This window comes from Pseudoliparis swirei, chromosome 20 (assembly GCF_029220125.1).
Source record: "Pseudoliparis swirei isolate HS2019 ecotype Mariana Trench chromosome 20, NWPU_hadal_v1, whole genome shotgun sequence".
NCBI classification, from domain to species: Eukaryota; Metazoa; Chordata; class Actinopteri; order Perciformes; family Liparidae; genus Pseudoliparis; species Pseudoliparis swirei.
The window spans coordinates 16,178,847-16,195,702 of record NC_079407.1 but is presented as its reverse complement, the minus strand read 5'-3'; the positions used below and the strand labels follow the sequence as shown (position 1 = coordinate 16,195,702).

At 40.1% G+C, this 16,856-nt stretch overlaps 1 protein-coding gene across 7 annotated transcripts in view; it reads right to left on the bottom strand.

The window, feature by feature from the left end:
* The window catches only part of nbeab (neurobeachin b), a 188,102-nt gene that overhangs the window by 68,193 nt on the left and 103,053 nt on the right, over nt 1-16,856 (bottom strand). For all 7 annotated transcript variants that reach the window (XM_056440918.1, XM_056440921.1, XM_056440922.1 and 4 more), the window contains 4 exons: nt 16,776-16,840; nt 14,718-14,826; nt 12,440-12,606; nt 3,786-3,910 (listed from right to left, as the gene is read on the bottom strand). In XM_056440918.1, the coding sequence (XP_056296893.1) occupies nt 3,786-3,910; nt 12,440-12,606; nt 14,718-14,826; nt 16,776-16,840 (466 nt within the window). The remainder of the gene's footprint in view (nt 1-3,785; nt 3,911-12,439; nt 12,607-14,717; nt 14,827-16,775; nt 16,841-16,856) is intronic.

Genomic DNA, 16,856 nt, shown 5'->3' with positions numbered 1-16,856 from the left:
GCCACCTGTTTTGCAAAGAATGTGTTTTGAGACTGTAAAACTAAACAATATAACTTTGATGTAGTGCGAGTTTATACGGTGAAGAAGCTATAGGGTGATCTATATTTAATATCCTGGGATGTGCAGTGTGTGTGCTACAAGAGGTTAGAGGTTACAAACAACCACATCTTCATTCCATCAAAACATTTACAGAATACTAATCCCCACATCTGGACCAGAGCGTGAGGTTAAATACTCACTCTTCCGAAAGGCTGCATTCAAATGTCCGTATTTGCAGATTAGTAAATGTCTGGGTGTTATTTGTCACAGTTGAATATATTTGATTGTAAAGCAGGAGAAGGTTAATATCACATCACAAGACTGGTGTTTCTAAAGAGCTATAAAGATCTCTGCCCAGGGCAATCCACTGAGAGAGGCTGCTCACCTGAAATGAGACCGCAAGGACACCAGGAGGTAAAACACCCCGTTAAACACTTGGATCAATATTAACGTGACTTCCATTTCATGCTTGCCCAATTCCAATCACCTAACAATACACTCCGATACTGAGCCGAGGCTGGCTGTTAACAGGGCAGGTTATTACAGGCACAGGGCAGAGACAGAATGTGCTGGCTAAGCTGTCAATGCTGCTAATAGACAACGAGGCAGAGTTTAAGGCAGAGTTTAACCTCCCATCACGCTCTCACACACAAGGACACAGAAATTGCACAAAAAGTTTTAATATATATATATACACACATTCACACTGGTTGTGTTCATGTGTCAACTTGATTTCATTAAATAACCTCGGGAAGAATGTTAAATACAAAAAAGGGGATTAAAATGTGTTTTGAATTGGCAAGTGGTCAATATAATTGGTCAAGTAATCTGTCTTGGAAATCCACACAACAATAAATACTATCAGCCAATTTCTATAATGGCAAATCATCTTTTATTTTGTAATGTTATTCTGTAAAGAGAAAACCCCAAAATAGACTCTTGCAATACTCGGCTGTCAAAACGACATGCCACTCACTCACTGAAATGTTCCTTGTGCAAAAAAAAGAAGAAGTTTCATTTCCCCCAAGTGAGCTTGTAAAACTGATGCTTACTGTGATCACAACAGTTTAAGTCTGGCCTCTTCAAACTCAAGATGGTGGCTGAGCAAGTGAGCATACATCGTCATATCCTGCTGTCAAACCAGAGACTGTGTATTCAATTTGGACAACCTAGTGGTTCTCCAATAGTCCCAGATTTTAAAGCTTTAATAATGACTCTCACGGGCAAACTCAAACAACCTCTTTGTTGTTCTACTCTGGTGCCTATGCAGCCGGCAACCCACTAAAAAGTTCAATAGAATCTCTGTCAAACCCAGGAAACAAAGTTGGGATGTTATAACTAATGGAAATCCAACCTCTGAGATTCTGCACCAGGGTTATCTGCTGAAGACAGGTCCTATCTTTAATAGCATGCTAATTAAAAATAAATATTCATGAGAAAATGAAAAAACACACTGTCATAGCACATTTAAAATTAAAACTGCCAACGAAATCGACTGAAGAGCCAAAAAAGAACAAAAGATCCTTCTCCCTTAAACTCAAAACAAAACCTCCGCTGTGCAACCACATCAAAGCCTGCAGAAAAAAGCCGGAAAGTGCAGCTCACCTCTCACGGAGAGCACGAGGGCCTTCCGACCACAGGCGATCCCTTTCACTTGACAAGTCGAAACATTATTCTGCTCATTAAAACTACTGCATGTCAGCAGGGCTTCAGTCAACTACAGGGATTAATGTCACTGAAAGCTCAAAAGTATAGTCTCGTGAACTAATATGATACGTGTTTGAGGCATTGAGGACATCTGTCAACTAAGTGACAAAAATAAATAATACACATGTATTCTAATTTGAGGAGGGCGTAGGTAAAAAGGCCAATGAGCGATGAAGCGTGAAAACAAAGCGGATGGAACAATGGAAGACATTGCTTTCAAAAAAAAAGAAAGATCTGCCTTTCGTATATAATCTTCGCCCCTGCTTGTATACAAGCTTTGAAGAAATGTCGTCAAAAGTATCCACAGAAATTGCATTTTTTACTTTTGTACAATCCACAAAACAGTATAGTTGTAGTGGCATCTGACAGGGCGTTGGCCTTTGTTTCTCCAACTTAAAGTAATGTTTCAAACAAGAATTATCAACAACATAGCTTGATACACTAATTCTATGTTGCATCACATCCACATACCTCAGAAATGTGTATTTTTTTAATTAGGGCTCGGCAATATTTCGATGTAATATCAATATCATAATTTGAGAATAATTTGTAAAACGTAATTCGGCATAATGTCTTTTCCTGGTTTTCTGTTGTGTCTTTACCCACTTATCACAAATATCATTGAGTAAATATTTTGGCCAATGGTCAACCCTGCAATATTGTTGCAATTTTGATGTTGAGGTATTTGGTGAAAAATATATAAATAATTTTGAGTTCTCCATATTGTGATTTATTTGGGGGTCTGTCACCAAGCTGAGCACCAAGCTGGTGGCATTGAAAACAAATACTAATAACATAAAGTACTCTTTAAAACAAGAATAAATAAATAAACAGCATCAGATATCCAAAACCAATCATAGAATTGGCTGAAAGGTATAAGATGAAGCCACAGTTTATTATGGATACCCTTATTAGTTATTAGCAATGTGAGGATTGTTTGCAGCATACTGAAAATATAGACCAAGAGGTAGATGGATCATGCTGAAAAAATAGGGTGAGTTTTCTATTAATGTTTTATTACATATTTACTGCTGTGCCGGTATGTACAGGTAGGAAACGTTGATGCAATGCAATCTCTTTGCAGATGAAATCAAAGTTCCTAATAAGCTGTAATATTTCTAAGGGTTAAAAGTGCTTGAATTGTAACATTTGTTACCTTGAGTCCTCCCATCGGCAGGATCAACATGTCACCAAAAGCCCACGAATTAGCTTATGGCTAAAAATAATGGAGTCAGTACAAAATCTAAAGCAGATGGTGCAATTATTGCACGTGTGTCTCATATATGGACCACCTGCAGCTGAAGCAGCAGCTGGCATGCGTTTATCCACAGTGCTGCCACGAGCTTCATACAGCAGTCATAGCAGAGCGAGCAAAGCAGCAAGATGACATCCTGAACCCGACCAACGGTCAGCTTCAGGAGCTAAACACTGAAACAGGCGTCAGTGAACCTGGTGATCCTTATGCATTTCATGTTTTCTATTTTCTATAAAGTAAAGGAGATGCTTCGTACATTCATTTCAGAATAAATACATTCGCCCATGCTCCATTAATACATTTGCTCTGCTATATAATTACAGACGGGAGAGAAGGGCCAAGGGGGTTTAATAGCACGAAGCTGCTTTCCCTTAAAGGTCGGTGTTGCATGACAAAAGGCAACATTTACACAAGGTGGTGCGGCAACACTCAAAGAAAAAGTTTCAGACAAAGAGAAGAAATCATAAAGGGAGAGGTCCAATTTGTTCTTCAGTATGTGTTGTGATGGAAATAAAACAAGTGCAATAAAATGTATGTGTCATGTTCCATTCACAGCACTCATAAATATGTCACCAATGAAAATGACTCTTAACTTCCACGAAGCAATATGCTAAACTATATGGACAAGCTTGGGCTAACTTTAGTGCCCTTTCAATCCTTTTTCGTTGATATTCTACATTTAATATGGGGTAATGATGTCCTTGAATGTTCAGCTCCCTCATTCTGATGCCTTTAAAAAAATACTCCTCAATACAAAGACTAATCAAAGAAGCAATAAACTCACCATACTCCAGCAGGGACTTGCATGTGACATCTAAGTGGGTGGATCCAAAGGGGTTTCTAACAAATCTCCGCCTCCGCCGCAGGTCATCTTCCCAGTAGTCGAGTCGCCAGAAGTCGTGCAGCTGACTATGAGAGAGACAGGAAGACAGGCAGGTTAGATAGAGTACACACGCCTCACTGATGGTCTGATTACAGCAGCCACTTCCTTATCTGGGGAAAACATCTCGAGAAGGAAAATCAGGCCACAGATAGCAGATTTATTGGGGACTAGTGGCATGCTCTGCAGAGGTCCAGTAATGTTACCTCTGCTAGAGTCTATAGCATTAGAACAGCAGGGAGCAGCAGCAGCCACAGCATAAATAAATCACAGGCACTCCCATTAACAAATACAGCATCAAATTACAAGTATAAATGGCACAGCTTGCCTCCTTTTTTACAATGTTTTTTAACAAGTCTTGTAAATCAAGGGTAGGAACCTCAACGCAGACAGCGTGTGGTTTAATGATCGGGGTCTTGGGGCGGTTGAGGTATGAGCCTATAAAACAAGCCCCCTCCCTGCATATGTTGAGCCATGATTAAAATAATGTGCTGAAATATTCATTGAAATTATTCCCAGAGCCCTGGAGCAACCCGACTGAAAATTGCATTTTTATTCATTATTAATAACAGCGAATTAGGGTCGTAAAAAAAAAGAGAAAAAGAAGAAAACATTTCCAGCATGTGGTAACCATCTTTGTAAATGATTATTCCAACATTAGTGAGGACCTGGGATAATTTTATTGCTTGCAGCTAATGCAAACCATTATGCACGTGGACTAGCATTAGGTTACTAAGTGCTGCTTGTTCCATGTGCACTTTCAGGATCCATTTTAAAGCCTTTATGTTTCTTTTAGAGGGAAATGCAGCAAAAACAAGTCTTGCTTTAATTTACCCATGCCAGTGAAGCGTAATGCAAAAAAAATAATGATGATTCAAATAATTAGTGTGCAGTTGGCAGTATGGTAAAATGTGATTACATCAGCATGGCATGAGGTTCATTTTAATGTCATTTTTAACCAAATTTGAAGGAATATGGCATCATTTGGTTTCATTGTGTTGAATTTTAAAAGCTAGAGTATGTGTAAAGCACATTCCAATACACACAGGAAATTAAGTACATGCCAGAGTAGAACAAAAGTATTTTAGCTTCCATCTACAATGGTGCCTTTGTCTCTGTATTATACAAAAGTGAAATGCTAAAAGCAGCCACCCAGAGCTCCAAATAAAACCTTGGATCTGATACTTTAGGAAGATATTTTTCATTGCATGCAGGACACAGTGAGACCTTGACAGGCAGCCGTCTATTGCATTGTAGGGTTTCTGCCCCATTCCCTGCCACAGCATTGAAGTAGTCTAAACAGATTAAAGTGTTACAGGGGATCACATCATAAAATACAGCCTCCTAGCTCCATGAATATAATATCAACAAAATGTCAGAAATCAAGAGGCTCAGGAGACTTAGCTGGGCTCTGACAGCAACAAGAGCTCAGTCTCAGTTAAGTATCAATCAAAATTGAGTCCATGTGCGCGCGTTGTATGCTCAACGTATCATGAGTCGCTGTATGCAAAAGTGAGACTCAACGCCTTGAGCTTGTCCCTTGTCAATCTCCCTCAAAGCTTAACTGAGGAAAAGAGAGATGTCAGTGCGTTGAAAGGAGAAACCCACATAAATGATATTGTAAATGCAAGATTACACAGTGTGAAAAATGTAAATCCACTCTAGGCAACTGGGCGATTACTGCTGAAGATTATGTCCCTCAATTCTTGCAAGTAAACAGCAGATGCCAGTGGGGGATAAATCCGCCACTTTGAAGATTTTCTTTAAGCAGTATTAATTGCATGTGATAAAATGTATTTGGTCTGCTCAAGGAAGCTCCTTTTAGACCCACTTTGGTCCAAGCCATTCAAATGCACAACATGACAAACCTTCGAGTTACAATGACTGATTCCTGAGTTGGGTGCCAACATTTTTGATGGGTCTTCTCCTTGATCTGTCCTGTACAGATGGTTTCAGTTTGAATGTGGTATTCTGCTGTTTGAATAGGACCTGTGATGTTCTAGACTATGTGGTAAGTGCTTGACTGGATTTGGACTGTGTCCAAGTGCTATGCTGAAGGAACCTCCTCTCTGAGGGTGGTCCAAAAAGTGCTGCGGAGGATTGCACCCCTGATGGAGATCTACAGCTGGGAGCAACTGAGCTGTCACACAAGGAATTTCTGAGATGGCGCACGAGCCACCAAACAGCACATTAAAAGCATGAGGGGAAATAAGTGACGAGGTCAACTTCCCCCAACCATATAATAAAATGTTAACCTGACAAGTACATTCTGCACCATGGTCCTTTTGGAACCATTCATAGAAACCTAGTCGTCTGTATTGTCTGTAAAAACAACAACAAATGGTCCAGCATTCTTTATTAAGCGTGGTCGGCTTGGGACCTCCTATTTTTCCCATCAAATGTGTCTGGCTTCATGACAACCATAAAGAATGGCTGTGAACTGGCCTCCTAGAAACTGCCAAAATGTATTAGTCCGGTCAGCCATCAATCACCCAAATGGATTTCAAACCGCATTTTAAAAGCTAATTTTCCAGCACTGATAACCTACAGGAAACAGGAGCACCATTATTTATGGATGCTTTCAGACTTGCTAAGTGCAGTAGGATAAATGTGTATGAGGGCTATCGTCTATTCTCTTTTCTTTCAAATAGGTATTTAAAGAACACCTTTCCTCGAGGAGCCAGTGTTGAGATTTTTGAGTTGCCAGATCTAACACCCGAGTCTACAGGGAATGTGTTTTGTTTGTAAGAGGAAAGGGAAAGCTGACAGGCATAATTCAAAATACGATGGGGAAGAAAATAAAAGGATTGATAACAGTTTTATAGGAAACTATGACATCCTTCTAGAAGAGAGAGATACTTTTGACAGCTGAAGATAGCTCCTATTAGATTAGAGGGTGATATATTCTTTGTGCTGCTGTTATAATAGGGCAACAGAGGCCCTTTTGTTTTCGAACAATCGTATTGGTGTTAAGTGTAAAAAGTTAAAATTGAGCCTGTGCAAGGAAAAGAAACGTGCCTTTACGAGGTTAAATGTGCTTGTTTAAGGCCTATATTGTGTGTCTCACACAAGGCTCTGGCCAGTGCTCCATCTTCACTAAAATTCATGCAATTGCCCTGGAAAACAAAATCCCTTTAGATTAAAGTGAAATCATTAAAATAAAAGCAATTATACATCTATTGTCAAAAGCAATAACTACCTTCATGTTTTTCAAGTCACTTAAACCAGAATGGCATAAATGCAACATGTGCAGGGCTGGATTACAGACACATGAGGATCTCATGGTTAAAGAATCCTTTTTATTCTATTTATGCTCAGAGGAGATTTGTGTGAGGCGGTCAGGAGGAAGGACAGGGACATGCTGATTCAATAAAACACCATTATATTCCTTTTAAAAGCTTCAATTGGTGACATGAGTAAGGGGTAATTATAATAAATACCCATAATCAGTGACAATTCTATTCAAAGGCGCAGTGACTGGTTTCCATCACACACACACTGGACACTGGTCAGTTTTTATTGCGACTCTGAGGACAAGTGGTCTTTTCTTTGGTTTTCAGTCCGACTATGAGTTACAATGTACATGAGGAATTTGTTTGAGATGCCAGTAGTGATGACAAATTAAATAATAGCAAAAAATTACTTAAAACTTGACTCTAAAATAAACAAAATACCTAGTTCATTGGAACCTACCTAACATGTACATGCCCAAACATAATAATTGAGGTAATTATGTCACCGTATAGAGTACAGACATGTAAGAAACCAACTCTGATTTTACTAAAACACATTACTTAATGTAATAGGTACTTCGATGACATTAAAATGACAACCAGATATGCGGGTCTGTGATGACACAGAAAGCCATCGAGCATCCAACCGACAGCGAGGAAATGCTAAAAACAATACCCGTCAACAAATGCATTTTTTCTAGAAAGCATTTTTATAGCCCATTCCTCAACAAAATGCTGCTGGATAACACATCAACAATTTTTTTTGTAAAAAGACACTGCATCAAAAGGTTGTAATTGGAAACCATATGGTGATGAGCATTTCTCAGCCCACGACCTGATCATGATGTTGACCATATAGTCACTTCACACTTGGCATTGAACATACGCATGATCAAACTTGATGTGTTTTACAGAGGTAATTACCATTAAAATTAAGAAAGAAATACTCAGTAATTACCTCTGTAAAAACACATCAAGTTTATTCATGCGTCTTTTGAATGTGAAGTGACTATACGGTCAACATCGTGATCAGATTACCGCAGAGAGATGCATATGGTGCACAATATTTTCATCAATTCATTTCCTATCATCACTTCACTCCACAATGTTGGAGAAGCTAATATTCAAATAGTTCTCGCTATTGGATATGACTTTTCTTTTGTAGATTGAGAGATAGAGCATAGACACGGGGAGGAATGTGTATTGGACAAAGGCGAAAGAGAAACAACACAGCAGCAACAAGATTAACTCCAGGTCATCTGGCGTAATGAAGACAGACATACGAGATCAGACGAGGGATGAGGAGCCGAACTGTACTGTCGGTGAACTCCCATGGATCGCCAGCTTTGTGGATCCCCATCTTTCATCAGAAATAGGGCACAGTCAGACGATGCCCAGTTCAATTTCAACAGCCGGTGAAATTGATGATTGTGTGAGTGGGCCTCTTTCCAGAGATAATTAGCACAGTGTGCAAGGTTAAGAGTACCCCACGGGACTAGAGCCTGCTGTAGGTCAAGAACAAATGCAAGTGTGGAGAATATCAGCTTGCAAGAACAAAGGAGCATCATGTGATACGTAAGATCTAATTAAAATGTTGAATAAAAAAACATTATCACTTGCAAGTCGTTATAAAAGGAGCGTCATTTTATTGAATCCTCACGGACTGAAACATGAAAGATGGTATGCAGAGGACGACGTCAGACCAAAACTAGCTTTGGGAAATGGGCAAAACAGAAATCTCTACATTCTGCATGCAACCATAGCAAAACATGGCCTATTGCTTCTATATATTGGTTTCTAAGATTACCTCATTATACTATATTCTTACCAATTGTAACAGAATACTAAACATTGATGACAATAATCTATTTATACTAAGAAAGTAAAGAAGGAAACCCAGATTTTCACAGAATACTTTTTTTAAATTATATATATTATAAGAATGATTTTTGTTTATGTTGTCAGGACCAACCAGAGACCTTGGCCTTTCTTTTATGCCTCAAGGGACCATCAGACCTCGAACCCTCTGAGGCTATAAAGGTGTGCCCCCCCTCCCCTTTGTGCTAGAGGACTTCTATTAGAATTGATAACCCTTTCAGGCAAGACCAAATACTCTGTGCGCATCGTGAGTAAAAAGGTTCATTCCATCACAAAGTTATTATCCACGGGCAGATTGTTACCATTCATCAAGTGTAAGAGATGAAACTCACTGTTAGTCAAGGGAAACGGCTGTTTCACTGCCTTGCCACAGATCAATATATGCCGCCATTTTCCATTCTCTCCTCTGCTACAAAAAAAGTAATTATACAGAAGAAATGTTGACAATCAATAGACTAGTCAGGTGAGGTTAAGGTCTGCTGTGGGGGCCAGCGAAGGCTCCTCCGTCACCTGTCACTGATGCTGCCGGTGTGAACACGGACGCTCGCATGGGGACAAAGGGAGGTTTGTCTCCATCAGCCCCTTTTACATTTCTGTTAGGGTGGTTGTGTCGAAACAATTAGATAAATAAAGTAAATGGTGCAAACATCTATAAAGAATGCATTGTTTGAATATGTGTTTTAAAAACCTTTCTGTCATGCACGAACATGCACAAATAAAAGTAAAAACTTGGCACGTATACCTGTCTGTATTATTCTAAAAGAATATTTAAATAGTTCCATGAGTTGCAGATGTTTGACGTGTATGAAACATTGAACAGTTGCTTCCTAATTTACTCTTCTGTAGTGTGAGAGAACTGCAGAACAAGAGCGACTTCATCATCGCAGTAAGGTACTTCTATGCTGCAAAAGTGGTGGACGTTATTCTTCAATGAATTCATCAGCCTCGCCTTGACATCTACTTTCACTTTAGACGAGCCTGAACTTTATAATCCACTGGCAGGGTTCAGAGGTCAACAGCAGAGGGGACCAGAGGGCATGAAAAATCACTCTCTCCCTGGAAAAAACTCTGACATCCAATTTTCAACTTGATTTATCAGTGTAAAGCTAAAATTGATAGTGTGTCATTACTGGGCAGGGAGCTGTCTTGGAGAGATGTATCAAAGCCTCCTCATTTTGATTTAGCGCAGCGGATCAATACAACCCTATACTGTTTCAATTTGAGGAGTATTGATTTTCCCATGCTGACTCTATAGAGGGGGACATTCATCATCAAGCAAGCATATAGTATGATCTAACAGGGCACCATAGGGTCTGATCTGCTTATTCTTCACTCAGATCGCACGACTGCAGAGCAGCTGTTTCCAAGCCTTGCACAGAATGTTTCCTCTTCGTCAGCTGTTGTCGTGGGCGCTGCAACGCAGTTTCTTACGCCGCTTTCCACAAAGAGAACAATGGCTCCAAGTGGATTTGCCTTCAGAGATGCAGATAATGTGCAGATGTCTGTAGTTCAGACAAAAGCAGATTCATCTCATGGTAAGTCAGACAGTTAAATCATATTCTAATGAGCACCGCTCAAGGACCAGACTGGTAAACTATGAACATGTACATTATACTAGTTTCTGCCCACTGCTTGCCTGAGAATAATTGTGTTTATTAAATATTCTAGACAAATAATAGATATATTTTGGCATGTCTCCAGGCAGAACTTGGGAGTGAAAAGCCAAGCAATTTCTGTGCATGATGGAGAAAACAAACATTGACAAGTCTCTGTCTCTCTTTCCGTCTCTCTTTCCATCACACACACACACACACACACACACACACACACACGCACACACGCAGGCACACGCACACCTCAAAATGCTTGAGGGCTTTATATCTTACAAGAGCAGCATAAATGGGAAAGTTAATGTACCATTGAATAAGACTAAGCTGCTGAACTGCAACACTGCCTTGAGCTTGTGAGCATATTGCATCATTTTTCTTCACCAGCAGGTTACCATTAAATTTGAATTTGTTGGAGGTTTTGCGGTATCATTTACAATACACCCACGCTCAATAACCTTTTGTTTCAATGCAAATGCTGTGCCTCTGAGAGGCTCCATAAATATTTGAACATGAGCCCAGAATTCAATGCAATAGATTTAGTCATGGGTCTTACTGCTGAGGTTGAGTCAGTTTTACTTGTACTTGAATACTGTGGCCTTTTCAGTCACGGACCACACATACATATTTATTTTGATTTGACAATATTTAAAAAACGAAATAATTGTTTGACAATAGTTGGAAATTAATCACAACACATTAATAGTTTAGAAACTTAAAAACTGGGAGTGAACAAAGCCAACAGACAAACACTTGATATTATGAAGTAGACACGCTGCGCCACAGTGAATAATCTAATGGATCCATAAAAAAAGAAAACCGAATGTCGCAGCTTTTGAGAGAAAGTATTTTAACTTTACTGCAAGTCAAAGACATAAAATATAGCTGTAAAAAATAATGACGCCAGCTAAAATATTATATTGAATAAAATACAGTATGAAATAAACCCAATTTCAGCAAACATGGTTGAACATCTGCATCGTATTTTCAAAATGTAATAATAAAACCAAAGCTACTGTTTCAGCGAAGCGGCTACGTTTGTTTTGGCAAATCAGCAGCAGTGGTTTGTTCCTTTCAAGGGACCTGTCTTGCAGAATGTAGCTCACAGCATAATTAGGTATTCTGATTAATATTTGGGTGAACATGTTATTGTCTGACTGCACATTTCTGCATCCGAATCTGAATCCTGTGATTTGGATTTCTTTTTTCAACAGACGAGTCCGCAAGCAGCAACTGAAGCTCCCCCATGCAGGCTTTTTTACAATTGCTGGCATGTACTACGGATACATGTGAACATTCTCAGCTCTTAGCTCAGTACAAGATACTCACAGGACGTTGTAACACGTCCGTTTGCCCATTATAACTAGCTCTTGATCCGGCCTCTTCACTCTGTATCGGTGGGACCATGTGGAAGCAGGTGAGAAGTGGGAGGCAGAGCAGGAGAGCCTGCGGTTATTTTAACAGGGCCCATGGGGAAGTCTGCAACTACCACCAGGTGCTGGACTGTGTTACTGAGAGGGTCAATGGATGCCTGGACAACACTGCAGAAACACCCCAACCCCCTTCTTCCCCCTCTGTCGGAAGACTGGCCAATCAGCTGTCCCCAGGGGATTAAGCCACTCCGCACTGTAATTGCGTTTGTTGACCCGATCGCTGACCCTATCGGATCCTGGGAAAATGACATTAACTGGTGGTCCAATCCCATCACTGCAGAGTTGTGTGTACAGGTAACTTCTGTCCTCTAGGTTGGACCTAAGGTTGAGCAGCTATGGTTTACGTTCAAGACTTAGTGGGGCCCACGTTGGTCTGAAGGTGAACTTGTACAAGTGTGAGGGCTTACCTTTGGGCCAGAGTCCCCCAGGCACTGTGCTTGTTGGTGAGGATGTTGACAATTTTCTGCTTTAACTGGTTGGCTGTCACATGGTCTCTGTGTTTAGCAGCACTGATTAGGTGGTCACACATCTTCTCTTCTTCTTTTCTGTCAGCAGCGTATTGGGCACAGTTGGACTGATTTGAGATTCAAAACAAAAGGGGGGAAATAAAGAAAAACATAGCGTGAGCCTCGTTGTATATTTATGGCTTTCAGTACAGTATCCACTGCCAAAAGTGATGTCTGACATTATACGAAAAGCATTTGAGAATGTTTTACTTGAATAAAGCCAGAATAATATATACCCTCTAATGGAGCATTTGTCACACTGAAGAATGTTATGGCTTCATTCAACACACTTGAGTGCATACAGATATTAGTGGACAGCTGAGAGATATATTTCTGTTCCCTTGGAGGAGTGTAGTAAATCATGGCGAGCACATGAAGGCAGTCCATTCCCTAACTGTGGACAGATGAGGCTCCCTGCTAGATAGCCGTGGATGGTGCTATTAGAGGAGAAAGAAAAATACTCTAATAGATCCACAAAGAATATAGTCTGTCAAGGTTAACAAATCCACGCTGACAATATATAGAGGAATATGTTATTGTCCCCAGGTAAAGGAACAGAGTCAAATTCATGCAGTCATTTTCCAGAACAAAATGTACCATAAGGACACATTGCCTCCTGTAAATTGCAAACATAAAACATAGGAACATTGATGATACCATAGTCCAAATAATGTTTAATATCCAAGTGTCCGAATGAATGATATGAATTGGCCTCAATATGAAGAATGGCGATATTGGTTTTAAATCAATTTCCAGAAGTCAGTGTAGCTCTCTCAGTGTTCCAGGTGGCTAAAAGTAATCTAGAGGAGCACGTCTGACCTTATCTTTGCTGCTAAAACAAGATTGTCTCACTATGCCACCCTGGGGGAACCCTTGCTAATATTCAAAATCTAATTTGCTAACAGAAGCTGGAAGTTAATTGAATTTCCTGTTTCAAATTTGAATTCTGTCAGATATTATACTTCAACATATTCTTCATGCGGCAGATAACTCAATCTCCACTTGTCAACTCACATCACCACGTGATGCAGTGACAAATATCAAACGTTATTTATCACTTTAAAGCATATGACGCTTTGCCCTGACACCAACTTAATTGTAAAAATGTCTTATCTGCGTCCTGAATCTTCAATCTTGGAGAGTGGGTAATAAAGTAACATCAGACCTCGATGAAAAGTGTCGGCTGTCTGGCGTTGGCAGACAGAACGGATGAGGCCAGGTACACTTCCCCCTTCTACTGACATTGCATATCTAGCCGTCTCTTCCAGTTTATCTAGCAGGTCAAGGATCCTCGAGAACTGTATATCAAGCAGCTGTTTGAGGATGGCTGCTTTTCCCAGATAAGAAACTCATCACTGCTCACATGTACCCGCTGCTAACAGAGGCGGTGGAAGTGGTTGCCGTGGGTGTGTGTGTGTGTATGTGTGTGTGTGTATGTGTTTGTTTGTATGTCTTCTAATGTTCTACAATAACCAATCAAACTATTTTAATACAGCACAAGTTCTTTTTATTTTGCTATCAATCTTTGTTGCATTTATTTGCTTCATGTACTAATTTGCTGACCAGCTTGCATTAAAAAATAAAAAGGGCCATGACTTTCTTTCTCACATTTTCTATAAAGATGACCATTAATAGAAAATAAAAGCATAATACAATTCCTGCAAGAAAATGTATGTTCCAACATTGCCGAAATCATGGTTTCTTCTACTTCTGCGTATGAAATATGAGTGGTTTAATTTAGTCCGGGTAAATACAGACACAGGAGGCTGCTAGGAGTTGATTGGCAAATATCAGATTAAAATTAATATTAATTGCATTTCCGTTTGCTACTCGCAATTAGATTATTGAATATGAATTGTACGGGTAAGGAGTTAATCCACAGGAGGACACAGAGGGACACAATTACTGAGCATATAGACTTAAAGGAGATTTGTTGTTTTATCATTAACCATAACTGTTATTACTATTATTTTGAGTTTAACAGAGGATTGACAATATCTAAAACATGTATGACAGGAGATAGTTAACATTTTAATTTGGAGAACGGGTGATCTGCAAAACTGCTATTCACTGGTGGTTATATTCTATATTGTACAATTTGTTGTCAGTAGTATGATGTCAGTAATGCTCATCTTTACCATTTAAATTCAGATGCAACAAAATAACGCACAGTTTATACCTCAAACGCGGCGTGTTTGTGGACGTCCTCTGCCCTCTGTCTGTTCAGGATGAATTCGGCCTCGTTGGCAACCCGAACTATGTGGTCCTTCATGGCATGGCAGAGCAACCTTTGATATTACAGGGAAAGACAAAGGCAGAGTAGATTTATACACAAACTATCATTAATAAGGACATTTTCAGTTCTTTATTAGCTAAACATGTTGTAATGACACCCCTAAGTGAGCAGCAAGGTTAAGGCAAATATAGTTTGTCAGGATTGTGCAACATTCTGCTAGTTGAAAGAGCGGACTAGTAAACAGCATCATTTGTCTGTGTTATATTGCAAGGCTGCAGGTCAGTGACAGTTCCCTCTGTAGCATTAAGGAGGGAATGGGGTGTCATTAGAGCATTGAAGCCTGTCTGGCATACTCCTGATTGACTGAGCATCCCTTCCCACTGACCAGAACATCAACCCAGTGCCTGTAATGCTGACAAGTCAGGCCGTGAACAACTTCTCACATGGCTGACTCTAGAGGCTGCGTGGTCTCCACCCACATTCACATTTAAATTCCACTATCTTTAATAATTGAGAACACCCTGGCTACTGTGTGCAGATTACGTGCCATTTTACACATCATTAGGTTAGCTTTGTTTTAATTAAAGAAGCCCCTGTTCCTCTCCAGTGCTTGATACAGATTGTAATTTCCCGCCTGTCCCAAGGAGAGGCAGTAATCCCGAAGCTGCATTCATCAGCTGCTATTGCCTCTTTAATTGTTGACAAGCACCCATTAATAGACAGACGTTCACTGTTCAAAGACAGAGGCTGAGAACGCCAAGCTTCATTTTGAAACCAAGAATGGATCAGAAAACAAGTTGATGAGTTAGATTTGGAGACTGGAAAAATATGTTTGCGTTCATATTTTAGAGAAAGGTAACACTAATCAATACAGTTGATCACACTTGGCATGGATGTGTTCAGAGGTTGTCACCTAAAATCAGAAAAAAGTGTTGTGTGTGCTGTAAACAAAACCAATATTGTAAAACTCTTTGGAAGTGTAAAATGTGGTTGTGTATTATAGGTGTTTCTCAAAGCACCCTATATTTTGTATTTTTCGAGGTTAACAACATTGCGATCCCTGTATATTTTGCTTTTGCGACTTTAAAGACACTGTCTTAATAGTGCTGTGTGCATCCAAAGATACTGCATATATTTGTAAATACTGTACCAACTGTAAGCCTCACATAGATAGTGGCTTACGGCTACAGTCATGCAAGAGAGGGGAGGGGAAGTGGTCATGTGATTTCTTTACTTTCAGACCTTTCAGGGTATTTTCCATATGTTGGAGAGTGACTTTGCTTTCAAACAACTGCAACATGAAATATAGGAACAGCACACAGCTACCTGATGTATCTGTTGTTGTCACACATACTGCAGAAACAACCTCTTTGTCGACCACACCTTGTAAGGCAAACAGATTTACCAGACTCTCGCTACTTCTAGATATGTCTAGCTAGACAGAGCAGGTGTGCAGAGACTTGAGCAACACTGAGAAAGTATGTATCCGTCAGCAGCACCCTGGACAGCGCCGTGTGGCCTGACTGACTCGAGCTCTTTGTTCCAGGGCCAGCAGGGGACTCAGAGAAGCATGGCTGCAGCAAGAGTCCGGGCACAGAGAAGGTCTGGCCAGATGGGTCAGCAGATGGGCAAGGAGGCTAAGCCGCGCCTGACCTGCTCTATAGAAAACCCAGAGTCTGGCCACACCCAGAGACAAGAGGGAGGGAGACACTGGGAAGTACAGTATGACACGCCCAGACAGAGATATAAGAAGAAGGGAAATGATAGGAGAGGGTGACCGCTCTTTAGTGTTAATATTCTTACTTCATCCAGTCGCCACAATCATATTTACCGTTTCCCGACTGAACCGTCACCAAGAGGTTTAGAGCTAATCTGTGCCTTGCCACCTTTTTATGTCACATGGGAACTTCTTTTTTTTTTTTTTTAAACACATACTGAAAATGAAAGGGAAGAAAACATTGCTTGGCTGACTTTATGTATTAAAGTGAATGAACATATCACCTTCCCTCGTTGATTAGCTCAATGAAAGCCAAACCAGCGTTCTTCTGAATTGAGTTCTGCCATTCCTGAAAATAAACAATT